This window comes from Elephantulus edwardii, unplaced genomic scaffold, assembly GCF_000299155.1.
Source record: "Elephantulus edwardii isolate Elephantulus edwardi_28Jun2011 unplaced genomic scaffold, EleEdw1.0 scaffold00126, whole genome shotgun sequence".
NCBI classification, from domain to species: Eukaryota; Metazoa; Chordata; class Mammalia; order Macroscelidea; family Macroscelididae; genus Elephantulus; species Elephantulus edwardii.
In genome coordinates this window covers 448,588-475,115 of record NW_006399876.1, presented here as the reverse complement: position 1 = coordinate 475,115, position 26,528 = coordinate 448,588, and the positions used below count along the sequence as shown (strand labels likewise).

Genomic DNA, 26,528 nt, shown 5'->3' with positions numbered 1-26,528 from the left:
TCAGTGCGGGGCCCGCTCTCCTGCCTCATTGGGCACCAGTAGGCTGTCTTCTGGCTCTGGGGAGTGGCCCTCACCATTACGGACAGCTCTGCCCTTGTCGTCCCGGCTCTCCTGCTTCTGCCTCCGGATCTCTTTATATCGCAGAGTAATGTCCCTGTAGGAGGAGGGTGGTGTCATGTGGTTCTTAGGGAACCAGGGGCCTCCGCTTGGTGCCATGGGAGAAGGGGCGCTCATGGGAGGCCCACCTGGCCTCCTGACACCAAGGTCCAGTAAGAGGGTGCTGATAAGGCATGCTCACCGCAGGAAGAAGCGCCACGCCGTCCAGGTGAGCACCAGCACAGAGCCGAGTGTCCAGCACTGGGAGATGTAGAAGGGCAGTGACAGTGTGAGTGTGTGTGGGTCGTACTTGACCACTATCAGCAGCTCCGTGAGGGTGATGGCGGCCACCAACCAGGCCTGCTGGCCCAGTTTCTTGTGGAACCTCCTGGAGGAAGAGGTATGGTTTGCTTCCTGTTGACCCCTCTCAGGCTGGCAGGGGTGACCCCAGCCCCTACTCACGGGTCGTCCATGAAGTCATAAATCTCCCGCATGGCCACCCCTCCCACGTTTACGAAGAAGACCAGGCGCAGAAGGACCAAGTAATGCTCTGGGGGCATCCACAACACAAACTTCAGGTAGAATGTGTTCAGTTCTGCCAAGAGAAACTAGAGAGAGCAGAAGAGTGAGCTCCAACGACTTGCCAGGGCCCAAGGCCCACAGGTCTCAGGGTGTCAAGGGGTGGCAGGGTTCAAGGCAGAAGGTGGAGATTGGGGTGGGGGGTAGAAATCAGGGGAGGGGCTGGGACCACAGGGCCAAGGGACAGGGTGCAGCAGGCACAGCAGGAAAATAGGAGCAGGGCCTGGCCTGCCGTGGTTGGGGCTCAGGGAGAGGGGGGGACAGCACCGGGCCAGGTGGGGCTCAGGCCCTGGCCCAGGTAAGGGAAGGGTGGAGGCCAGGTCCTGAACTGCCTGGCTAGATCCTCACCACCAGGATGATGCCACACACGGCCAGCCACCTGCGCAGGCTAGATGCAGGTTTCCACTCGAAGCGAACCCAGCTGTAGGGGGTGAACTGGAAGGCTATTCTCTTCATCTTGCCCCTGAAGATGATGAGGCACCCATGAGTCTTCCCCTTGGGTCAGAGGGCCACCCACCAAGCTACCACCCCGTAGTCCTGAAAGCAGTACCCGGGGGCCAACTCCCACCTCCCAAGTCTTCCCTGATGAAGTGCACGCCCTCAACCGACTGCTCTCCTCCCTCAGTACCAGAAGCATGTAGTCATCATCAGAGATGCAGGGAGAACCCCAGGAGGATCTCCACCCACCAGCTGGGGCACCAGCCTGGCCCAACTTCTCAGCTGTTCATTTCCACTCAGGACAGCAGATATCCCAGAACTGGGGTGAGGGAATGTTGGGGTCATGTTCATGTGTGTGTGATGGTTGGGGAGGGAATGATGGGGCTCCTGAAGAGGATAGGTGTGGGGTAAGGGACAGTTCCAGGGATTGAGTGATGCCTGGCCACATGAGCAGTTCTTGAAGGTGGCCCTAGACCAGGATCAAAAGCAGGATAGGACCATGGATCCTCCGTGGAGGAAGGCAGACTAGGGAGGAGTCTGACTGTTGGTGGGAGCCGGTCAGGGCCTAGAGCTCACCACAGCCCCCACCCCCAGCACCTGAAAGCTGGAAGGCCCAAGACGTACTTGTAGGTGGGAATGTTCCAGAGGCCTTGCCACTTATAGGTCTTGAGGGACAGCCACTCAAGGGTCTTCATGCCACAGTAGATGCCCAGCCCATTGCATACCAGCACATCCATGATCCACTGGGGGCCAGTGAAGGGTCGGGTCAGGGAGGCTTCAAGGAGCACCTACCTCCCTTTACCCCACCTCTGGTGACTACTCTACAGCACGTGGCACCCATGTGGTCTCATCGGCACCCCCCCTGGGTGGACGGCATCCACATGGCCTTACCGGCAAAGACCCCCCACCCCTGCTGTGGACGGCACCCTCGTGGTCCCACCAGCACCCCCCTCCCAACACTCAGGTGGATGGCACTCACGTGGTCCCACCAGCACTCGCTGAAGTTGGGCAGCTGGTGCTCCAGGCTATACTCGAGGAACTCGAACATGACACTAATAATCATGCACATCCACCAGTCCCGGATCATCAGTGTCTGCGGGTGCAAAAGGATCCTTCGTACAGTGCACAGGTGCCTCCTCCCAGGGACCCCACCATCAGGCCTCCTGAGCCTCCCCTCCAGGAAACAGGCTCAAAGTTCAGGGAAGCACGAGGGGTCACTTGTCAGCTTGGGGATCAGCGCACCTTTAGGTACCAGCCGAGGAAATGTGCAGGAACAAAGCCATCCAGCTTGTCCTGGAGACAGATGTACATTCTGTGAGGCTGTGGTCCCATCCTGCCCCACCATGGTATCTGTCTCTAGGTCCATGGACAAGACACCTCGCAAGTGAAGTCTATAGCTAGGGGTTTGTGGGGTGGCAGGATGGAGGTCAACATTGTACAGCCTTTGCCCCATCCTGTCCCAGACATTCCAGAAACCATCACCAAAGCAGCAGTGCCCGGGAGCTGGCAGGGTCATGGGACCACGGCACAGAGCATCCCACCTTCCCTGCATGAGGTCCTGCATCTCACCCAGACATTGTGGAAGGGGAGCTGGAAGGGTCACAGGGTCCCAGCACACAGCATCTCACCCAGACATAGTAGAAGGGGAGCTAGAAAGGTCTTGGGGCCCCTGCACACAGAGCACCCTGCCTTTCCCGTATCTCACCCATATGTTATGGAAAGGGTCAGTCTTATTGTCCGCATCGTAGAGAAGGCAGTTTCCCCCGTAGTCCCTCTCGGGCAGCGGGACGCCCAGCCTCGGGTCGATGTACTTGAGGAACTGCCGGCCATCGTGGACAGTCTGTAGCACCAGTGGGACCATGAGCACACCACTGGTCTGGTCACTGTCCCACCAGCACCTGTCGGGGCTGTTCCCTATTAGATAAGCTCCAGTCTTGGTAGCTGCTGGGGTCAGTCTGGGGGTCCTAGGCCCAGAACAGCCAGCGGCCTCATCCACTTACACCCACATGAGATGGCACAGAGTTCCTTCAGGGTGGCCAGCTGTCAGCACGTGGCCGGCCCTGCATGCTCAGAGCCCACGGCTGACAGATGAAGGCCTAAGCCACCACATCCTACTTTTCAAGTGCACAAATGTAAATGCATATTCACCCAAACAGACCACAAATGTGGTCATAAAACGGCTGTAACCACCGAGAACAGAAACCTGAAACACTAAGACATAAGGGAGGAGATTACATGAAAAATAATAATTAATGAAGAGATGGGATGGGTGGATTTCCAAACACTGGGAAATGATACATGTAAACAAACCACAGATTGCTGACATATTTTCAAAAAGAGACACAGACTGTTTTGAACTAAGCAAGCACATACAACACAGAAAAACCAAAGGGCCACAGCCTGACCAGTGGTCCCAGAGGTAACCATGGACAACAGAAAAGCAGGGCGTAATCTGGAGGGCTTTCCATGGAACACAAGGAACTAGGGAGAAGCAAGCAGAGCAAGGAGAAAAAAGGAAAACAAAGGTCAGTGCTGCGATCAATGAAACTGGGAAAAAAGGACATCCCATTAGCTTCTAGGAAAATGAACCTGAGGGTATGTCCAGACTCACTGGGAGAAGCCAGCGCATCCTGGTCCCCAAACCTGACATGAGCACAGATGCTATAAGAAAGGAGAATTCAGAGCTGCAACTGAGGACACAGATACAAACAGCCAGCTGCAATGAGGCGGGCCCACGTCCCCTGACCTTGACAAGTAAATCAACTGATGCTGGCAGAAACCCCCAAGCCCACCCTGCTGCAGATGAGCCTCCATCCATCGCAAGATTCAGGGACCTCTACCAGAGGTCCCCACCACGTGCACCCACCATCATACAAACAACAAAAGAGAGGCAAGGACCTACATCCAAAGATGGAAACCACAAGGCCCTTGCAAAACGAGGATGGCTGAGTTGGTAGTAACAAATCATTCGATGTGGTAAGTAAAGCAGCAAAACACAAAAGTAAATACTTTGCTCACCAGCAGACTACAGTTGGGATGAGATGCTTGGGAAGCAGGTGTCTAAAGAGCACACGCTCTGGTGGATGGGGTGGATAGATGTCATAACTGGGAGGACCCTCAGGCTTGAGGCTGAGGGTCAAAGGGCCCGTGTGCTCTCTCAAAAGCTATCCTGACTGAAGAACTCCATTCTACCTTAATGGTGACCTGCCAACTTCCTGAATGAATCCCATGAATGGGAGTTCAGCTGTGTGTTCTGTCTGGCCATTGCAGTAGACTGTGGATTCAGGAGCAGTGGCATGAGCGCTCTGGGAGGGATGGCTGGTGCTGGAGTTAGAAGGAGGTGTGGGGTGAGAGGATACGACTAAGCTCATGAGGACTGTTTTGTTATGGGGGGTGATGAGGAGGGGGCAGGGACTGTTCCTCCTGTGGAGCTGGCGGGGACCAGACTCCACCATCTCTTTCACACCTGTACACCAGTGTTTACCACAGCACACAGCCAGAGCACAGGAAAGGTGGAGACAACCCAAGATGTCCTACCCAACAGGTGAATGGTGGGCAAAATGTGCAGTAGTGTTCTCTTGTCATCTAGTATCACAAGGAAGCCTAGAACTGAGCAAAGCATCAACACGGAAGGCAAGCCGGGCAAGCTGTCACTGTGTTAGTGCTCACCGAGAGAAGAAGGAAGAGAGAGCGTCTGCTGAGGGGCAGTGAGTCGAGGTCCACGGTGGGGGAATAATCTGAGAAAGGGTATCAGGAGAGGTTGCGCACCTTGGCAAATGTAACCCGCGTGGCTGAATGTCCACGCACATACAAAATGGGCCAGTAAAGGAGCCAGAGCTGAGACTAAGGTGGGGGCAAGAAAGGCCCAGGATGAGCCTGGAACTGTGTGTGGTGCCAGAAACCAAAGATGTGCTTCCCATGGCTGGGGCCAGAGGAGCGCAGGAACCAAGCGAGAGCGCCCTACAGCCTGAAGGAAGGGACAGTAAGGCTGTGTTAGGTCAAAACCCCGAGTGTACAGTGCTGTGAAGTGGGACCAAACCAAACAGGTGATAGTAAAGAACAGCACTGGAGGACCCGTCACGGGCATCTGCCACTGCTTTAGAACTGCAGGAAGCAAGGCCACGTGACACTGGCCAGCGTGATGAGCACCGTCCAGAAGCTGCTGCAGAAACAAAGTCCAAAAGCACCTTCACTAGAGAAAGGACAAGAGGCAGAAGTGGGCGTTTCAAGGACAAGGACAGACCCTGATCTCAGCTCAGCACACGCAACTTGAGCTCCGAGACGGGAGCATCTGCCCGTGGTGATGGCCACCTCAGTCCACACGTGTGATGGAAGTGCACAGAAACAGACAACACACACTCAGAAATGGCTGTCCACTTCCTAGATTGGACCCTGTCTGGAAATGAGGAGAAAGGAACAAAAAACCTCCCTCTATAATTTAATAACTTCTAGTGAATCTATTATTATTATTTATTATTATTCTTAAACAAAATGCTTAAAAAACCTCTAACATGAAGCTTTCAGAAGAAAACAAATTATGCTGACCACCTAGACAGAGACCTCCTCCATGTGACCCCAGCAGCATAGCTAAGCCCTGGGGCCCTCTCCCCTGCCCACTCCTGCCGGAGCAGGGAAGGCCTGCCTGCAAGATGGTGCGACCCATACAGCTTTATTCTTGATCAAGGTCTTCTGGTAGGCTGTGTGTGACATCAAATGAACCCAATTACCCGGCCAAGAAAACCACTTACCTGGAAGAGGATGAAGATGAGAAAAAGCTCATAGACCACGCTTACACAGAGCCAAAACCGCCAGTACGCTACAGAGGCAAGAGGGACACATCAGCGGCCAGCCTTTATTTCCCAGACCCTCATCCATGTGCCCACAGTGTCCCTGAGCCTGAGGCCACTCCAACCCATGGAGGAGCCTAACCCTGACCCTGTATGCTGGAGCAAAACTGAGCCCCACAGGGTCCCCAGTGGCCTTCACCAATGACCCTCTGGGCTCCTGCAGGAGGACTTGAAGCCTCAGCATTTAAGCCAGCAGTAGGGCCCTGAGCCCTGTCTGTACTGCCAGGGGCTTCCAGTGCAATGTCTAACTGTGGACCATACTTTCTCTCTCTGGACTGGATCCCTAGCACTTGCATAAGGCGAGAATGACACAGCCTTGCTTGCAGAAAATGAGGCAAGAAATGAAAGCATTTATTGAAGATCAAATACTACAGCCTTCAATATGGATTATATCTCAACATCAAGAAGACAAAAGTCCTCACCACTCGACCAACAGGCAAGTTCATGACAGATGGAGAAAAGACTGAAGCCAGGAATTTCATTTTACTTGGACCCACAATCAATACCTTCAGTAGCAGGAGTCAAGAAATCAAAAGAGGTGTCACGTTAAGCCACTCTGCTCTCAAGGATCTTTTCAGAGTCCAAAAGCAAAGACACTGTTTTATAGACTCTAGCACCTGACACTATCTCTGGTATCTTTGGCTTCTTCATATTCATGTGAAAACTGGACAATAAGAACAATCAAAGAAAACTGATGCCTTTGAGTTGTGGTGTTGATGAGTAAAGAATGTCCTATGGATTCCCAAAAGAGCACGGAAGCCTGTCCTTGAGGAAGTGTAACCAGGGTGCTTCTTAGAGGCAAGGATAGTGAGACTGTCTCACATATTTGGGGCATGTTATCAGGAGGGGCCAGTCCTTGGAAAAGTAGAGGGTCAATGAAGGAGAGGAAGACCCTCAACAAAGCGGATCGACACAGTGACCACAACTATGGGTTTAAGCACAGTGGGGACCAATGACAGCTCAGGACAGAGCAGGGTCACGAGTCACCCACACCCTCTTTCTCCTGCCATACAGCAACAGCTCAGGAGCCGTTCTCTACTGGTGGGAGTGCTGGCGACAGCACAGCCTGGCCTGCAGAGATGACACGCTTCCTCCTCGGTGGCTGCATTCCAGCTGGCTTTGACTAGCACTTTTTGTTGGGTCCACAACATCTCCTTTGCCCTACTATGTTTTGTCATGAATGAGTTAGGACTTCTGATGTTTTTCAAAGTGGATTCTTCAACACTCTCTGGCTTTTCTGATCTCATGCCCCCTGGATGCCTAGACAACCTCTGTCACACCATGCTGACGTAGGATACAGCTTCCCATCAGTACAGGGAGCACTGGCCCCATCCCTGGGTCAGTTGACACCATGCACTTTCTGGCCAAGGGCTCAACTTTCCATGTAGGATGACAGGAGGGGTCTCAAGCTCCCCTCCCAACAGCAGCTCCTTCTGCTCCCTCTACCTTGGAGAGAAAGTTGTGTTCATAGGGACCTGAGGATCTCTGGGCCAATGCTGCAGGGGTGTACTGAGAAGATACTGTGGGTAAGCTCTCTGCTACCTGACCTCTGGTGGTCAGGCCTCAGGTGTGAGAGGAGTCAAGGCAGAGCTCAGGCTGGGCTGGGGTCACGCCACAGAGGAAGGGGTGGAGTGGGGGAGGGACACGTGGCTGGGTTCAGGCTTGGACTGGGCCAGGCCACAGGAAGGAGTGGATACCTGCTTGAACATGAGGGGTATGGGGAGCAGGACAGAATGGTCTGGTGGGGCACAGGAGCTTCCAGGTACCAAGGGCAGAGAGTAAAACAGCACTTGTCCTCCTGTCCTGGGCGCCCTTGTGAATCTGGAAGTCACTCAGCAAGTTCTTGGCAGCTCAAAGTCGCAGTAGCAGCTGGAGGTGACTCACCGCAGAGCTCACTGCACAAGTGGGGATGGTGGGCCCCTTGAGGGGCTGCCTTCAGAGATGCTCACCTGCCTGTCTGCTCCACCAGAGCTGCTCAGTGCCTCACAGCGCCCACCTCTGAGCCTCAGCAACAGTGGCCTCCTCACCCCTGCACCCCGGTGGCAGTCAGGCTGCCCAACCACCCCAATGGAGACCTCTGCTGACCTGGGTGGTGCTGCCATAGCCACAGCTGGACACTTCCAGAGTCAGGAAGAGGGGCTGCAGGTTAGTAAAGCTCCCCAGGGCAAAGGCTTCCAGGGCCCACTGGTCTTACCCCTTTACATGGCATGGAATGACACTGGGTTACTTGGAGTATCTGTGACATGTGCCAGGGATGTAGGGAAGCTTCCCCAATTGCCACTGTGACAAACACCAAGAACAATGGTAGTCCAGGCTGGCCCCCCAACATGTCAACCTCAGTATACCAATGGTACCCACCCACCTACATGGGCACTCCCCAGGCAAGCACCCTGCAAGATGCCCATGACCAAAGAGCCCAATCCATCAAGGTGTCCAAACAGCAGAACTCTCAGTGGCCACCTCATTCTCAAAGTGCCGAGGACTGAAGACACTTAATTCCCTAACCCTAGGGCTCCCCATTAAATGTGACCACTCCCAGGGACAGAGATGGGGACACGAATGTTCACACTGATGGGCATGGGGATGTCAGAGCTCAAAGACCAGCACAGAGACGTGGGTGTGCTGCACAGCCATAAAAGGGGATGTGGCAGTCAATGTCTACATGTATCGTCACTATTTATGTTTTACTGAAAAATGCATTTAAAAAAAAATCAGTGATTGTACATTTTTTTAAAAAAGGATGTGGCTGTGCCTGCACCATGCATGAGGGCAAACAGGGTGCATGTGCACCCTGACTGGTAGTGAGAACTGGACACCCTGCCATGGTAGGCACGGCTTAACACAGAGCTCTCCAGGACGTGCCGGTGGCCTGCACTGTGCCCATGAGGTCGCCCTTCCTGTACGTGTCTCACTTTGAAATACTTTCTGTATTTTCTACACTAAACACACTCAGACTAAGGAACAGAAAGGAAAGACGCTGAGGAATACCCTTCACTTCGGGACACCCAGCGACCCATCTGAGTTAGGGCAGGGACAGGGGCCAGTTCTGGGGGTGGAGATGGAGGATGAGAGGACATGAGTGGGGATGAGGGCCCAAGGACCCAAAGAGATGGAGCACCTACTGCTATTCCATGCAGGCCCTCGGTGGCGGGGTGTGGGGGCACATTGTTTCTAGTTGTCTTCCCAGAACTTTGCATGGCTTTGCTGAGAGAAGGGGAGTGAACAGACAGCAGAGGCTGGAGCAGTGACCCTGAAGAGCATCCAAGCTGGAGCTGAGGGCTCTGTAGGAGGGTGTGGGGGAGCCACGGTGTCTCTGGGGCCCCTCGAGGGGAGCCCATGATGGCTTTGGGGCCCTTTGTCTGCTCCACAGCTACAGTGCCCTGGCCTCCCCAACAATGTCCTAGAAGACAACCAGGCCATTCACAGTGCAGCACAGACACAGTGACCTCACAGGACAGACAGAGGTGACAGGTTACCTGGGTGAGGTCTGGAAAATGGCCCGTCTTTAGCTTGGGTGACTCCAAAACATAAGAAAACCAAAATACTGGCCACCACACCTCTGCAAATAAAGAAGAGACACCCCTCAGTGCGTGCAGCTGTGTCAGGACCCCAGGGCAGGGACAGACCCCCAACACTGAGCAGGAGGGACTACGCTTGCTGACGTGACACCCAGGAGGACAGAAGAGAGCTAAGCGGGCTGACCAGTTCACACGAGATGGAGGAACGTGCGAAAATGGACAAGACCCCCAGGTGCCTGGACCAAGCATAGGAGCAGGACTGCAATGGTGGTAAAATTGGGCAATGGGTCAAGATCAGCCACATGGAGGAGGTGGAGGCAGGTCGTGGGACAGGGTGGGAGGGCAGGTTACAAGAACCGTGGGGTGGTGCCTTCAAGATGGGGTCAGGGCAAGCTTCACGGACAAGGTGGGAGGTCAGGACACATGAATGGGGTCCAGACAGTGCCACACAGGTTGTCTGGGGACTGCCTGTGTTGACAGGGTGGACAATTAGGTCAGAAGAATATCAAGTGTCACTTAGTTGATGTTGACAAATACCCCCAACAAACAGCAGCTCCAGCACCGAGGGGCCTCTGCAGGCTCACAGCTCAGCCCAGTGCTGTCACCAGGGGGCAGAGTCTGTGCATGAAGCTCAGTCACACACTCCTGCTGCCTGGCCACTCACAGTCATACTGCTCTGGCCACACCTCCCCCCACTGACCAGAACCCCCACCATCACCTGTCCATGATGTGGACCTGGAGACTCCCCCATGGTCACCTGCAGAGCCCTCACTGGGTGGTTTGGGGTACACAGAGATACCACCACCACCCGCCACAGCCCGAAAGCCTGTCAGGGCCTGTCCACCAGCCCGCAATGACCACACTGTCCTCCACGGCAGGAGCAGAGTAAGGACAGATAATGATGCAAAGGATTCTCAACACTTGGCTCTGCCAAGACGCAGGTCCCCTCACTGTCCACATTCCTGCTGTGGGTAAGTCCACTCCTGTCATACTAGTCCCCTCGCTGTCCACTCCTGCCACTTCCCTACTGTGGATCAGCCCTCTCCTGTCCTACTGGTTCACCAGCTGTCTGCTCCTGCCACTCTCTTACCATGATCAGTTCCCCTCCGGTTCTCATGCCCCCTCACCATGGCTGGCCTGGTCCTCCCCTGGATGGAGCAGCCACAGTTCACAGCAGGCTGCCCATGCTGTGCCTCCACTCTTTGGAAACCCCTAGGCCTGTCCCCCCAGAAACACTCACTGTTCTTTCTTGCCCCAAGAGCCCTATCCATACCCAGCAGTGGGCAGCGGCCAGGCTGTGCACAGCCGCACTCTCAGGAAGTGTCAGGACCATCATGCTTACAACTTAATTCCAATAGGTTCAGCAAAAAGTCATGGAGCAACAGCACACAGGCTGACCACACTAAACTGAGGGGCAGGGTGGGGTGGGGGTCCTGCAACCCCTCAACATTCCTGGGTAAGATTTCTCAAAACAAAGTACTGGGAAAATCCAGTAGACCCAGGACCATCCCATTAGAAGGAAGAGGACACTTGGTCTGGCTGGTGTCCTCAAATGCTCCCAAGCCAGGACCCGAGGTCTCACCTCTGCATGTCCACAGGGAATATCCCAGACAACCCTCAGGGCTGACCCACACCTCTGCTGCCTAGTGTCCAGGAGGGTTCCTGGTGAACTGACCACAAGAACACAACCTGCCCACATCACCGCACCCTAGGGAGGTACACACAAGGGACTTAGCAGCTGCTCAAAAGGTTGTAGAAGAGCCCACCAGATTCCTAAACCAAAGCCTGATACCCGCTTTCCAGAACAGCCTCTGACCCCCACCACGGGCCACAGGTCTACTGTGACAGAGGTGACCGCTGATCCCGTCACAGGACACAGTTCTACTGTGACACAGGTGACCACTGAACCCCATAGCCCCCACACAGATATACTCTGACAGTCCACCTGTCAGCCAACCCTGCAACTAGTGCCTCTTCTTGTGACTTGATAACTTGTTTCTTTTTTCCTCAGTAAGTAACATTACATTATATCTGAAGGATCTAACTTCACCAAGTAATGTTGCATTGTATCTGAAGGATCTAACTTCATCACTAAGCAACATTACATTGTATGTGAAGGATCTTACTTCAATGCTAGCTAACATTACCTTGTTTGAAGGCCACATCAGGCTCCTAAAGGATCACTACACCTGTCTCCTGTTCCAGGGCTTTAATCTGTAATTTCCCATACTTGACGTCACCCAAAATTTTAAGGATTTGAGTCTGTTACATGTTAACAGTCCAACCTGATTCTGAGCCCTAGTTGCTGATTTTTCTATTTCATTATTACTTTTTTGGTGTTGCATAAGCACAATCAAATGTTCTGGGATTTCCATTCTTCTCTGAGTCAGCCACAGCTTATTGTGATCCACACAGTCTAACAACTGTTCTTAGTCAATGAAACACAGACATTTCTCTGGTACTCTCTCCTTTCAGTCAAGATCCATTTAACACTAGCTATAATATCCCTAGTACCACAGCGTCTTCTAAACCCAGCCTGCACATCTGGCAGTTCTTGGCTGATGTACCGCTCCAGTCATTTTTAGATAATTTTCAACAGAATCTTGTTTGCATGTGATATTAATGAGACTGTTCGATAATTTCTGCACGCTGTTGGGTCACCTTTCATTGGGATGGGAACAAATAAAGTTCTCTTCCATTCAGTTGGCCAGATGGCTGTCCTCCAGATTTCTTGGCACAATTTAGTAAGCGCATCCAGGGCAGCATTTGTTTGTTGAAATATGTAAATTGGTATGTTGTCAATTCCTGAGGCCTTGTTTTTTTGCCAGTTCCTTTAGAGCAGCTTGGATTTCTTCCTTCATCACCACAGGCTCTTGCTCATATGTTGTTTTATGAAATTCTCTGGGTCAGCCAGTTACTCTTTGTACAGTGACTCTGTATACTTCTTCCACCTTCTTTTAATGCTTCTTGAATCATTTAATATTTTGCTGAAAGCATCCTTAAGTACTGTAACTCACGGCTTGACTTTGTTTTTCAATTCCTTCAGCTTAAGAAGTGCTGAATGTGTCAGGCCCTTTTGATTTTCTGACTCTAGCTCTTTTGCACCTTTCATCATAACATGTGATTATGCTTATGTAAAACCTCTACTTGGACCAGGAGGCAGTCATCAGAACAGAGGAAGGAGACATTGCATGGTTGAAAACTGGGGAAAGGGGTCTACCAGGGATGTATTCTGTCTCCATACCTTTTCAATCTATATGCAGAACAGATCATCTAGAAGGCTGGGCTGAATGAGGAGGAATGTGGCATCAGGATTTGAGGAAGACTCATCAACAACCTGTTTTATGCAGATGACACAACTCTACTTGCTGGAACTGAGGAGGACCTGAAGCACTTACTGCAGAAGGTTAAGGACTGCAGCCTTCAATATGGATTGAAGCTGAACATCAAGAGAACAAATATTCTCACCACTGGGCCGATTGGCAGTATAATGATAGATGGTGAAGAAACTGAGGTTGTTAACAGCTTCAGTTTGCTTGGTTCCACAATCAAAATTCTTGGTACCAGCAGCTGGGAAATCAAAAGACTTTGGGAAAGTCGGCTGTCAGGGACCTCTCCAGAGTACCGAAGAGCAATGATGTCAGTCTGGAGACTAAGGTGTGCCGAATCCAGGCCATAGTCTTTGCAATTGTTTGCTATGCGTCAGAGAGATGGACAATGACTAGGGATGATAGAGGGAAAATTGATGCCTTTGAGCTGTGGTACTAGAGAAAAGTTTTGAATATAACATGGACTGCCAGGATAAGAAACAGGTTTGTCCTAGAGACAATGAAACCAGGCTGCTCCTTGGAGGCAAGGATTCTGAAGCTGTATCTGACATACTATGGACATGTTGCAAGGAGGGATCAGTCCTTGGAAAGAGACGTCACGCTTGGAAGGGTAGAGGTTCAGAGAAAGAGGGAGACCACTGATGAGATGGACTGATACAGTGACTGGAGTAATGAGGGTAGGTGTGTCAGAGATAGTAAAGTTGGCACAGGATAGAGCAGGTTTCAGGGCTACTGTACATAGGGTCTCTATGAGTTGCAAACGACTTGACGGCATATACCACCACCACCACAACTTTTTTGGTAGGTCCTGCATTATCTTTATTGCAGACTGACTTATGGGATTATAGAACATCATAACTTTCTGTCTGTTCCAGAAGTTATGATTGATTGAATATTATCGCTTTTTATTGTCAGTATCTTTAGATATTCAATCTTTGAGGGCTGGAAATATATAAACTTACAGATGTATTTTGGTAATTAAAAAATACTTCAAGAATGGGCATCCCAGAACATTTGATCGTGCTAATGAGAAACCTATACTTGGACAAGAGGCAGTCGTCAGAACAGAGCAAGGAAACACTGCATGGTTCAAAATTGGGAAGGGCGTACGCCAGGGATGTGTCCTATCTCCATACCTTTTCAACCTGTATGCAGAACAGATTATCCGGGAGGCTGGGCTCTACGAAGAGAAATGTGGGGTCAAGACTGGTGGAAGATCTATCAACAATCTGCAATATGCAGATGACACAACCCTGCTTGCTGAAACTGAGGAGGACCTGAAGCGCTTGCTACAGAGGGTCAAGGACTGCAGCCTCCAATATGGATTGAGGCTCAATGTCAAGAAGACAAAGATTCTCACCGCTGGGCCAACTGGTAGCATCAGGATGGATGATGAAGAGATTGAGATTGTTTACAGCTTTAGTTTGCTTGGCTCCACAGTCAACACTCTCGGCACCAGTAGCCAGGAAATTAAAAAATGGTATTGCAATGGGAAGGTCTGCTGTTAGGGACCTCTCTAAAGTACTGAAGAGCAATGGTGTCTCTCTAGAGACTAAGGGCGTCTGATACAGGCCATGGTCTTTGCAATCACTTGTTATGCATCAGAGTTGGACAATGACTAGGGAGGATAGAAGGAGAATTGATGCCTTTGAGCTGTGGTGCGGGAGAAGAGTATTGAGGGTACCATGGACTGCTAAGAAAACAAACAGATTCATCCTAGAGAGGGTTAAACCAGGCGGCTCCTTGGAGGCAAGGATTCTGAGGCTTCATCTAACAAACTTTGGACATGTTGTAAGTAGGGACCGGTCCTTGGAGAAGGACATCATGCTTGGGAAGGTGGAGGGACAGCGCAGGAGGGGAAGGCCCTCTATGAGGTGGATTGATTCAGTGACTGGGGTAATCGGGATCGGTGTATCGGAGATGGTGCGAATGGCATAGGACAGAGCAGAGTTTAGGGCCGTTGTACATAGGGTCGCTATGAGTCGCAAGTGACCCGCCAGCACATAACAACAACAACAACAACAAGAATTTATTCCAATGATGATACTGGCATTTTTTCAGTTGTAGTAATAATTCCACTAGACCCTCTCTGGGGATGGGCACAGCACTTTCAGCTCTAAAGATGCTGTCTGGGTCACCCTTCCCTGCTGTACATTGCAGACCACCGCTGTCAGTCAATGTGCTGGACTGTTGCTGCTATGCTGAAAGCTACGCTCCCAGCATTTCAAATACCAGCAGGGTCATCAATGGTCAGCAGTTCTCAGTGGAGCTTCCAGACTAAGAAGCAGGACTGGTCTTTGAAAGCTCTCAGCTAATGGAAGAATACTCACTGTTGGGTAGAGTAATAGAAGATGAGACCTTCAGGTGGAAGGCTCTTAGCATGACCTCTCATAGGAAAGTCCACTTTAACCATGTGCATGGAGAAAAGCTTTCACCCAATGAAGGACCTTCATTTCCTGATGTGGGAAGACTCAAAATGAAGGGCAGCAACTGCCAGTACCCCTTAATAACTGGAACACAGACTGTAAGAAGCATGAATAGAGGAAATTTGGAAGTTGTAAAAAATTAAACAGAATGCATAAAGGTCAATGTTCTAAGCATTAGTACGCTGAGATGGACTAGAATTGTTAATTTTAAATCAGATCTTAAGCTGAGAATGACATAGTTAGAAGAGAAATGGTATCCCATTCATCGTGGGAAAAAAGCATTTCTAGATCCACCTGGAAGTGCAAATCTGCAAGTGACAGGCTATGATCCATATGCATGCAAGGTCTGCTATTACACCAGCAATCACTAAGGCTACACATGAAGAAACTGAGGGTTTTTAGCTCTGTTGGTCTTGTGGCAAGAAGCTGCGTGGCAACCCCAAAGGCACGTGGTTTGAATCCACCAGCTGCTCTGCAGGAGGAGGGGTGATCTCCTGTGCAATTTACTGCCTCGGAAAACCCACTGGAGGATCAGCTATAGGTTGGTTCCACTTTGATGACACACAACAACAACCAAGTTTAGCAGATTCAAATTCATAAAACATCCAACTAATTGGGAACCAGAATGCAAAAGTTGGAGACAAAAGGAGGTATGGTAGTGGGAAAACAGCATTGGTGGAAGGAATGTGGCTGGAGAGAAACTGACAGAACTCTGTACACTCAGTGATTTATTCATTGCAAATTAAGTGAAAACTAGACACATTGGACCTCACCTAACAGACGAAATCCAAACAGACTGACGATATCTGTGGAAAGTATCTTAGGGAAAAGCTGAATATCACCAGTAAAACAAGACTTAGGGGCTGCCTATGAAGAGATCATGAGCTATTCAAATTCAAGTTCAAAAAACAAGTCCAAGAGAACCAAAATATGACCTAGAATCTATTCCAACTAACTTTAAATTATTGCAAGAATAGATGTGATGCCTTGAACACTAAAGACTGAGGAGATAAGCTGTGGAATGACACCCAGGACAAGAGGCCTCAAGAAAGCAATCTTTATAGAGACAAGGAATAGAAAAGTGACCAAATGGATGTCACCAGGGACTCTGAAACTTACACTGGAATGAAAAGAAGTCAAAACATGGAGAAAGAATGATGTGGTAGGAGAGCTGAAGAGAATATTTCTAAGGGCAGCACCAGAAAACAAACATATAGTGGAGAGTGTTCAAGGAGCTAGAGTTGGAAACCAAAAGGGAAGAACACATTTGGAATTTCTCACACTTAAAGAACTTGGGAATACATTCAAGCCTCAATATGTAATACTGAAGGATTCCATGGGCAAAATATTGACTGATGCAGGCAACATCCAGTGGTAACCAATTCTATAAAACATACTTTGGGCATGTTGCTGGGAGGGGCTATTCCTTGGAGGACATGATGCTGGGGAAGGGTGGAGAGTTGGCAAAGGAGAGGAAGACCCTCAACCAGGTGGGTTTTCACGGTGACTGCTGCAATGGGCTCTTGTGTGTCAGAAGTGTGAGGATGGCGCAGGACAGAGCAGGGTTCAGGTCTTTTGTTCACAGGGTCGCTATGAGTCATACTCAATGGCACTTAACAACAACAATAATGCATGGGAATGATTGTATGAAACACAATATGAATGAAGAACAGTGTAAAACACAATGTATATAAACTTTGTGAACTTAATTTATATAAAATAAAAAAAAAATTCAATGATGCAGGAAGCAGCATCAAAAGAAGATGGAAGGAATATAGGTGTTGGATCAGAAAGAGCTGGTTGATCTCCTGAACCAATTCAGGAAGGAGCACAGGATCAAGAACCAAGGGTACTCGAGGAAGAAGTCCAAAGTACACTGAGGGAAATGATAGCAAAAGGCCCCAGAAATTGACATGTTTCAGAAAGCAATGCACCCCTAGGCAGCTTACTAATCTCTACCAAGAAATAGGGAAGATAGTTACCTTAGCAATCCACTGGAAAAGATCCTTCTCTGTTCCCATTCCCAAGAAAGGTGATTCAACAGAATGTGGAAATTAGCAAACAATATCATCAATATCACATATAAGCAAAACATTGTTCAAGATTATTAAAAATCGGGGAGCTCTGGTGGCCTAGTGGTAAGGAGCTGCAACTACAATTCCAGAGGCACATGGTTCGAATCCACCAGATGATCTGCCAAGGAAGGAGGGACAATCTCCTCCTGTACCAGTCAGATCTGATTTGATGGTACACTCACACAAAAACAATAAAGTAAAAAAAAAAATAATAAAAAAAAATTATTAAAAATCAGCAGGAATAATGCATCAACAGGGAACTATCAGAAATCCAAGCCAGATTCAGAAAAGGCCACTGCACCAGGGTTATCACTGCTAATGTCAGATGCATCTTGGTTGAAATTAAAGAATGCCAGATAAGTGTGTTTATCGACTATGCAAAAGCATTTGACCGTGTGAATCCTAACAAATTGTGGATAACACTGAAAGGAATGGTAATCCAAGAACACTTAATTGTGCCCAAGTGAAACCTACGCCTAGACCATGAAGCAGCTGTCCAAACAGCGTAAGGGGGACACTGACTAAGGTGCCCTGGCATTCTCTACAGCGTCCTATGCATCTGAAGGGTGGACAATGAATACAGAAGACTGATTACTGTGGCGTCAGAGAAGAATATTGGATACATACCACAGATTGCCAAAAGAATAAACAAGCCTGTCTCAGACGAAGTGCAACCAATGTGCCCTTAGAGGCCAAGAATGATGAAACGGTCTCATACATTTGGCCTCTTGTAAGGAGTTCTCGGAAAAAGACATCATGCTGGGAAAAGCAGAGGGTCAGCACAAGGAAGACTCTCCATGACGTGGACTGACGCAATGACCCTGATGGGCCTGAGCATGAAGACATTCTGATGAGCAGAACAGGGCAGCGTCCAGGTGGCTACAGTGTCACCGCGGTGTGGTCTATTCAATGGCACCCAGCACCACTTCACTGCTTCACAGATCTGCTAATGACATGAGCCCAGTGACAAGCGTCCAGGTTCTCAAGAAGCTGATGTTCTTCCTCAGTTTAGGAAGCAACGTGGCACTGTTCTGAATGAAACTCCTCCATGTCCAGCAAATGACGTCCTTCAACAATGGAGTACTGATGGGGTGGCCTGCCTGTGAGTGGGGTCTCACTCTAGTGACCACAAATGTCCTCCAGAGAGCCAGCCATTTCCTCCCACACTGCAGGTGATGGACCTTACCACCTAGCTGAAAAACCCAAAACCTCAAGAGTGGCTTTAAGTGCAGCTTGCCGTAAGTGGGGCTGTGGGGCTGTCAGAGGCCTGTCTGCTGCTCTCTGGGCACAGGGAGTTCCCACTCTTCTGGGGAATACCTGAAGCATGACTGCTGGCTCTCTTGACGATCACGTGTAACTTGTGGGGTTTGTCATTTGTCTGTCTTGATGAAGTATCTGTTTCAACTCTGGGCCCAGTTTTTCATTGTACTGCCTTATTGTTGAGTTCTATATGCTCTTTGTGTAGTTTTATGTAGCATGAAGTCTGCTATCAACTGTGTGATGGGTTGTAAATATCGCCTCGCTCAGCAGCATCCCACAATTTTTAATTAATGAAGGCCAAATTATCAGCTTCTTCCTTTGTGGGTTGTGCTGCTGGCACTGTCTGAAAGTCAGGACCAGACTCAAGGTCATCCAGACTTCCATCAATGTGTCCTGGTAGAAGCTGTGGAGTCTGGTGACATCAGGTCTACTCACAACCTACTCAGAGTTAATTTTTCAGACCCTGGTCTCTGGTACATAAGCAGTGTCTTCTGGAGTCAAACAACTTTCCCTCTCTGTTGCCAGCCTTTGCTCCCTTGTCAAAGACCAGTTGACTCCACTCAGGGGTCTGTGCTGGCCCTGGTCTCCACTCTTTCCTAGCACCGTACCATCTGTATCTGCAGCCTTATCTCCCTCCCACCTGTACTCAAGACTGTGCACACACTACATTTATTTTTTTAATATTTAAATTCTTTTTCATGTGTACCGTCAAATCGGATCTGACTGGTATAGGAGGAGATTGTCCCTTCTTCTCCAGCAGAGCATCTGGTGGATTCAAACCACATGCCTCTGGGATTGCAATGCAGCTTCTTGCTCCTAGGCCACCAGAGTTCCCTCACACATTACATTCTTAAAGGCCCTTTAAACATGTAACTGCCCAGATGGGATCAGCAGAAAAAGGCCTGACAGTGCAGACCCCAGGGGCAGCCACATCCTAGAGGCACAGTGAGGGAGGGAGGCTGCAGGCCAGAGGGTGATGGGAACACTTTCCACCCGGAGTCAGCAGTGAACACACAGGTGTTCCTGAGCTGTACATCTAAAGTACTCATTTTAATTTATTGAAATTAAACCTCAACAAAACTGATTTAAGAGGAAAAGCAAAATATGGGAAGCCAAACTTTATACCAAACATTAGATGAAAACTCTTGTTCAGGAATTGCAGGAATTACATATTTATAAATTAGGATTTCTCTTGTGGCAGATCACAGAAAATGAGCTGTTTGTTCCCTGCAGACAGGAAACAGCTGGGTTCCCCCTACAGAAGGAGTGTTACTACCTGTGAAATACTTCCTGAGCTAGGGCATTAGGTTGACAATAGAGAAAAATTCAGCTTCATTTATAAGGAATTCCTTTTATTATTTGCTTCCCCTGATTATCAGTAAATACACAGAGAAACATGACTTGGGGTCTTCAGTCAAGAACTGCTGGCTCCCTGTTTTATGCTCTCTGCTCTATCTCATTCCTGGCTGTTTGTCTCATTATTAATAATTATAAAATTATTCCATCATTTGGGACCCTCGGTCTGCAACAGCAAAACCCATCTCCTACATGACAGAACTCACTGACCATAAAAATATGATGCACAGCTGTGGTGGGCAGGAAGGCCCTACAGGGCTGCTAGCAGGCCCCCTGGGGACAGCAGTGGTTCAGGGAGGCTGGGCTTGGATAGGGCAGCCCCAGCACAGGGACATGACCACCACAGGGGCCACTGCTCTGGGACAGCATAAGGGAGCGCAAGTGAGACATTGAGCAGCAGCAGTTTTAGGCACCACCTACATAGGATCAAGTCAGGGAAGGTTAGGGCCGGGGCCCCTGTGGTGCATCTAAAGGGACAAGGGTCAGAGAATATAGGCAAAAAGACACTGATGCCTCCCTCATCCCTGACAAGACTTGCAGAACAGAAAGTGCCCTCAGGAACCTGGAGCTCCGTGGTGCCAGAAAGGACAGGCTGAGACTGGAGCCCTGCAGCGCACTGACCTCACTCACCAGGGCACTGCCCACAAGTTCTCCACATGCCACAGAGCTCCCAGCCCCGAAAGCTGGTCTCCAGTGTAGACCCAGGCTTGGCAGAAGTCAGTGTGCTTCACCTGGCTGTGCTCTGCCCTCACACCCTGCAAGTGTCCCATGAAGGGTGACCAGTTGTCTGGCCTCAGGGCTGTGCTCATTCCTGGGGCACTTCCGGAGGACACCAAGTCCTGTACCCTCAGTGCCCCACCCAACACACGTGATGTTGTGCTTGGAGGTTCCCTTTAGGGACGTGGGCAGAATGCTAACTGCACTGTTTTCCAATATGCTACAGACTCAGAGTCCCCAGGGTGATGTCTACAAGGACCAGGCACAGCAATGGCACAGCCAGGCTCCAGTCTGGGTGTCCAGCCAGCACAATTTCCTCCATTTCTAGATGTTAATTACTCACAAGCTCCTTGTGCCTGTGGCTCTAACCGTGACCCAGCCCTGGGGCCTGAGGAAGACAGACAGATACAGAGGACAGACACAGAGAGGGGCCAGAGAGGCACACATAGAGGAATGACAGGGAGGAAACAGGCACAGAGGACAGGACAGGACACAGCAGGGGCATCCTCATGACAAGCACTGGAACGGCAGGGGCAGCCTGGCTGGGGCCTGGAGGCCCAGCGATCAGCAGGTGCTATGTCAGGGAGAGGGCTTTATGAGGAGAGTGTATGGCACACAGAGCAGGCCCAGGAGAGGCTTCCCACTACTGCCCCTCTCAGCTAGTGCTGGCAGTGTCGGCAGGAGGAGCGCAGAGGCAGGTGCAGGGCAGTCCTGCAGGGCTTGCCCACCAAGCAAACCTCACCTGACCCATACATACACTCGGCTTTTGTCCCACCTGGCTGCAACCTCTGGCCATCCCTGCAGAGCCCTGGTTAGGAAGCAGCCCTGGGCAGATGCTGTGTGAAGCCAGCAGGAACGTGGGGGTGGGACAGTCAAGCTGGTCGGTCAGCTGCTCACCAAAGGTCTGAAAGGGGGTCAGTTTCAGCGAGGGCTTGCAGTCAGCACCGCTAACAGAGTCCAGCCAGCCAGAGGCCACCACTTGGGATCACGAACCTACCCCAGAGACCCCAAGTTTAGGAGCAGTCCCAGGAGGTACACCAGCTCTGCCTCAAGAGAGCAGCAGCATGTGAGAGGGAAGGAGGGGGAGGCTACTCCAGAAAACATCACCCTCTAAGGGGCGTTTCCCAAGCATCCAAGGGGGTGGTGGCCTGAGAGCCCCTAGCCCATGCACCATGGCAGGACCCTCACCTCTTGGTGTTGTAGGCTGTGTCCTGGGGCGTCTCCTCCAGCAGGGTAACGTAGCCAAGTGCACAGGTGAGGATGAACAGCACAGTCAGGGTGTGGGCTCGCCTGCAGGGGACACACAGGGTGGAGGAGGTCAGAGGTGGAGAGGGTGCCAAGTGCCACACGACACCTGCACAGCTGAGCTCTGTCTACCAAGCAGTGCCCGAGTAAGCGTGTGCAGAGGACAAGAGTCCAGGCTGCTGGTGAACGGATGGGCAACCAGGACATGCTGGGGCTGCTACAAGGCAAGGCGGGCTCTATGTACCTGGGGGCCCAACATGCCAGTCAACCACAGGGGTCAGGTGGGCCCAGGCCTGAATGTGGACACGGCCGGGCATGCCTCACCTCCTAGTCCACCACGAGGAGGACAGAGCCATTGACACAAGACCTGCTCTTGATCCCAAACTACAAGTGTCATTGGAAAGTTCTCTGTCTCTTGAGCCTAGCTCCCTGTGAGGACAGGCAGTGTCCCTGGTTCCCAGGACAGTAATAGAAGTGATTCACACACAGATGGTGCTTCTCACAGTGCACCACTCAACACCAGTCCCAGCCTTCCCTCACAATGTCACCAAACAGCGGTGCTTAAAAACAGGAGTCAAATTGTAAACAAAATGAAAAAAAAAAAGCCTCAAACCAGGAGCAAATAGTCACAATGCACATGTATGACAAAAGGTCTAGGCAGAACAGCTCTTACAACTCCGTAACAAGATCAGAGGAAGACGCAAGCAGAAAGTTCACAGAAGAAATACAAGAGACCAAAGAGCATTTGAAAAGACCTACAGTGTTGTTAGCTGTAATGAAAGTAAAGCAAAACCTCAGTAAGGAAACACCCTACACCCTCCTGAGCAGCTGAAACTCAGAAGACCGTCAGACCCTGCCTGGCAGGCCACCTGGCACCTGGACCCTCCTTGCACGGCGGTGGGGATGGAAAAGGGTGCACAGCCACTCCTGACATGCTCAGACTTCTTGGTCTGGAGGGATCTGGGGACAACACGGCTGAGGAAAGGGCCCACAGACTGACCTGGCATGTACACAGCCAGGAGGCCACCACTGGAGCTTGGGGAGGTGGTGGCCCTGGGCCCATCCCTGTCCACCTGAGGGCAGCAGTGTCTGTAGGGAGACAGGGATGGAACCCATTGGAGAGAGGAGTGGTGAGACAGGGACCAGCTGTTATGCCCATGCACGCACAGGACAAGGCCAAGCTAACACAAAGGTATGGAGGGACTCAGCTCACAAGACACAGCTCTGCATGTGGCCATGGCCCAGGTAGGAGGGGCAAGGAGGTCACTCCCCCATGCAGCACCCTGGACAGGGTCAAGTCCCATCAGCTCTGGGACTTCCAGTACAGAAAGATGTGATGGTGTGATGCTTGCTCCCAAATTTTTCATTTCTTTAACCCACTTCCACATGAAAAGCAATCTGCTACCTGCCCAGGAGATGGTACAGGGAGTTTGGAGGCCAGGGCGCTTGGGCAACAGGGAGCTCGGAGGACACGACATTCAGGGACAGGGCGCTTGAAGCCATGGAGCTAAGAGGACAGGGCACTGGGAGGACAGAGAGCTGAGAGGACGAGGTAAGGGGGACAGGGAACTCGGAGGATGGTGTGCTTGGACACTCGGGGGATGTGGCACTTGGAAGCCACGGAGCTTGGAGGACAGGGTGTTTGGAAGCCACGGAGCTGGGGTCAGGGTGTTTGGAAGACAGGGCATTCAGAAGACAGGATGCCTAGAAAACAGGGCATCCAGAGGACAGGGCACTTGGAGGACAGGGTGCCCATATCAGTGCTTGCTTGCGCTGAGTGCTGTGTGTCCCGCGCCATCTGCTACCACACCCCTGTCCCAAACAATGGAATAATGGTTCAGGTCTGTCCACAGCCTCTGAGCACTTCCAGAAGCACAGGCTCTGTGAAAAGGAGTGCCATATGACCAAGTTTAAAACATGTCACAGCAACCTGTGGCACCAGGTGCTAGTCCCATACACCGAAGGTCAGGGCTGGGAACAGGTGGACAGATGCTCCTACTGGCCAGAGACAGACAAACTGTTGTGAGTCTCAGGAGAGATTCACAGAGGTTGGCCCTACTTCCTGATGGAAATTGCCATTTTTCATGCCTGAGAGATAACGACACTTGCTATGTTAAGGAGACCATCAGACAAGACGGACCATGAAGGAACTGGCCAGGGGACTAGGTGTGCAAGGACAACCCAGAAAAAAGGACAGAGTCCTACTGACCAGGACAAAATGGCTTTAGACACTCAGGGACCAGAGGGGCTGGAAAAGCACTAACTTCATGGTCTAGTGGGCTCTCTGTGCCCCAGGAAGTATAACCCTATGAAAATGAACCCCAGAGCTTACTCCCTCACCTAGGCACCACTCTCAGGACTAGGGGCTGTTTCCCAGCAGTGCAGGTTAGTCTACTCACAGGACAGTCATGAGCTGCTCTGAGACTCAAGTCTCTAGGTCACGAGAATGTCCAGTCTCGAGCCAGCACAAGCACAATCATGGGGACACATCGTCTCCCACTCAGATCCCTTGGAGCACACATTTCCACTGAACCCCCTTAGGAGGTCAGGGCTCAGGGCTGTCTGCTTCCTCTACGCTATCAGACAAGCATCTCCAGGCAACTCTGAAACCTCAGAGCCAGGGACCCCAGACAATGCTGTGACAGAGTCTAAGACGGGAGCCCCACATCCTTCAGCCGTGACCCTTGACCCCAGACCTAAGGAGGACCTCTGCAAACGGAAATGCACCTCAAGACCCCTGAAAGACATGTCAGAGCACAGAAATGCAAACCCTTCCAGGGCTACATAACAGCCCCAACTTCTGCCCATGATAACCGCAACACCAAGGCCACACAGAAGGGCCCCTCAAACTGGGCCATGAAGGTATTTTCACCAATCTATACTATTGCCATCAATCTTTACCTATGTTACTCTTTTTCTTGTAATCTTTTTACTTGTTTTTTTTTTTCTTTTCTCATTGTTGTGTACCATCGGATCAGAGCCAACTGGTACAGGAGGAGACTGCCCTGCCTCCACCAGAGCATCTGGTGGATTCGAACTGCACACCTTTCGGAACTGCAGTGTAGCTTCTTGCCACTAGGCCACCAGAGTTCCCTCTTATGTTACTCTTTAAAATGTAACAATTGTTATTAAAACTCTCTAAATTGCTGAAATCAATTTTAACCCTTACCCAGAAATCACTGAGGGATTTTGAGAAAAAGATGAAAAGTCATCTCGCCAAGCAGTGCCGACAGCCACTGCCAGGTGTCCCATGTGTGACAATGCCACCAGTTCACCACGGCTCCCAACTGCCACAGGCCATCCAGGCAAGCCTTGCTAAGGTCAGGGATCCACGTACCTGCATCTCCCCTAGAACAGGGAGCCACATACTCATGACCCTCTCCCCCCAGGATCAGGGACCTGCCCACATACATTCCCACCAGACAGGGAACCCATGCACTCATCTCCATGCTCTCACACCAAGGGCCCCTGAACTGGAAACCTGGGTAGTCACCTCCCTCTAGATCAGAGACTCACAAGTTCATCTCTCTGCCTCAGACCAGGGGGACCCATGTCCACTTAACTAGGAACCTATGCGCTCATCCCCCAAGGGACAAGGACTTATACATCCACATCTCCAACTCCCCCTGGACCCAAGAGTCCACAAAGCCTTGGACACCTGCTAGGCTTGGGTGTGGCCATGCTCGCTGGTGTGGAATACCCAGCATGCTGGGCAGGGACTCAAAGAGTTCTAGCCTGAGCCTAGTCTCTCCTCTGTGCCCAGAGCGGAGAATGGGACCAAGCAGGACACCTCGATGTTGCTGGAGGAAGGAGTGATCAAACGGAAGGGCTCAGGCACCCAGCAGGCCCTGCCCAGCACCACTGGGAACATGCCCTCCTTTCAAGGCCAACTCTTGGACCCTGTCTCTCAGTACAGCTCTGCTCCTCAGTCGGCATCTCCCCCAAAGCGCTCAATGCCCTCCTCCCAGGTCAGGCTCCCTGTCTGAGGCAGAGGCCACTTCAAAGCATCGTGGGCCCTCGGGCATGCCACTTGTTGTCTGTCTGGAGAGAGCAGGGCACACCCAACAGACAGAAATCCACAACTCCTGTGAGATCTCCTTGCAAACGAGGAAAGAGCCGAGAAGGACAGTCCTGGGGCCAGCCCAAGGTCACAGAGCCATCAGGAGCGGACACCCCAGAATCCCTCCAGGCAGGGGCGGACCCTGCGGGCAGCAGGAGCGAATTCTGCAAGTCAGCTGCCCCTGCAGCCCCGGGACTGGGCGCAGAGCGGGCTGGGGGCGTCGGCAAAGGCAGCGACGCGCGTTAACCTTCAAGTCCAGCCCTTCCTCCATCCCAGGCACGCGAGAAGGTGCTGTGTCAGCCGGCAGCCGCGCCAGCACCCGGGGAACTCAAGACCACACCACGGGGCAGGGGCGCGAGGAGGCTGCAGCGGCGCGCCGGGGGCCTGGGTCCGTGCTGGCGGCGGGAGTCCACCAGCTACCACGGGCCCGGCACGCGGGGCGGAGCTCTGCCCTGGGGTCCCAGCTGCAGGGACCTGGCCGCGAGGGCGCCTCCGGGTCCCGGCAGCGCGGGCACGGCGCCGGCTCTGGGTCCGACAAGCCCCGGCCCTCACCAGAAGAAGGTGTTGGTGCCGTCGTCGTAG

At 51.4% G+C, this 26,528-nt stretch overlaps 1 protein-coding gene across 1 annotated transcript in view; it reads right to left on the bottom strand.

Moving 5' to 3' along the window:
- Positions 1 to 26,528, bottom strand: part of PTDSS2 (phosphatidylserine synthase 2) — a 26,679-nt gene continuing 151 nt past the window's right edge. The window contains exons 2-13 of the mRNA XM_006893338.1: positions 26,499 to 26,528; positions 21,830 to 21,931; positions 9,437 to 9,519; positions 5,862 to 5,929; positions 2,819 to 2,953; positions 2,356 to 2,406; positions 2,093 to 2,206; positions 1,738 to 1,856; positions 1,024 to 1,138; positions 559 to 704; positions 299 to 484; positions 1 to 154 (exon numbers count right to left, since the gene is read on the bottom strand). Coding sequence (XP_006893400.1) covers positions 1 to 154; positions 299 to 484; positions 559 to 704; positions 1,024 to 1,138; positions 1,738 to 1,856; positions 2,093 to 2,206; positions 2,356 to 2,406; positions 2,819 to 2,953; positions 5,862 to 5,929; positions 9,437 to 9,519; positions 21,830 to 21,931; positions 26,499 to 26,528 — 1,303 coding nt within the window. The remainder of the gene's footprint in view (positions 155 to 298; positions 485 to 558; positions 705 to 1,023; positions 1,139 to 1,737; positions 1,857 to 2,092; positions 2,207 to 2,355; positions 2,407 to 2,818; positions 2,954 to 5,861; positions 5,930 to 9,436; positions 9,520 to 21,829; positions 21,932 to 26,498) is intronic.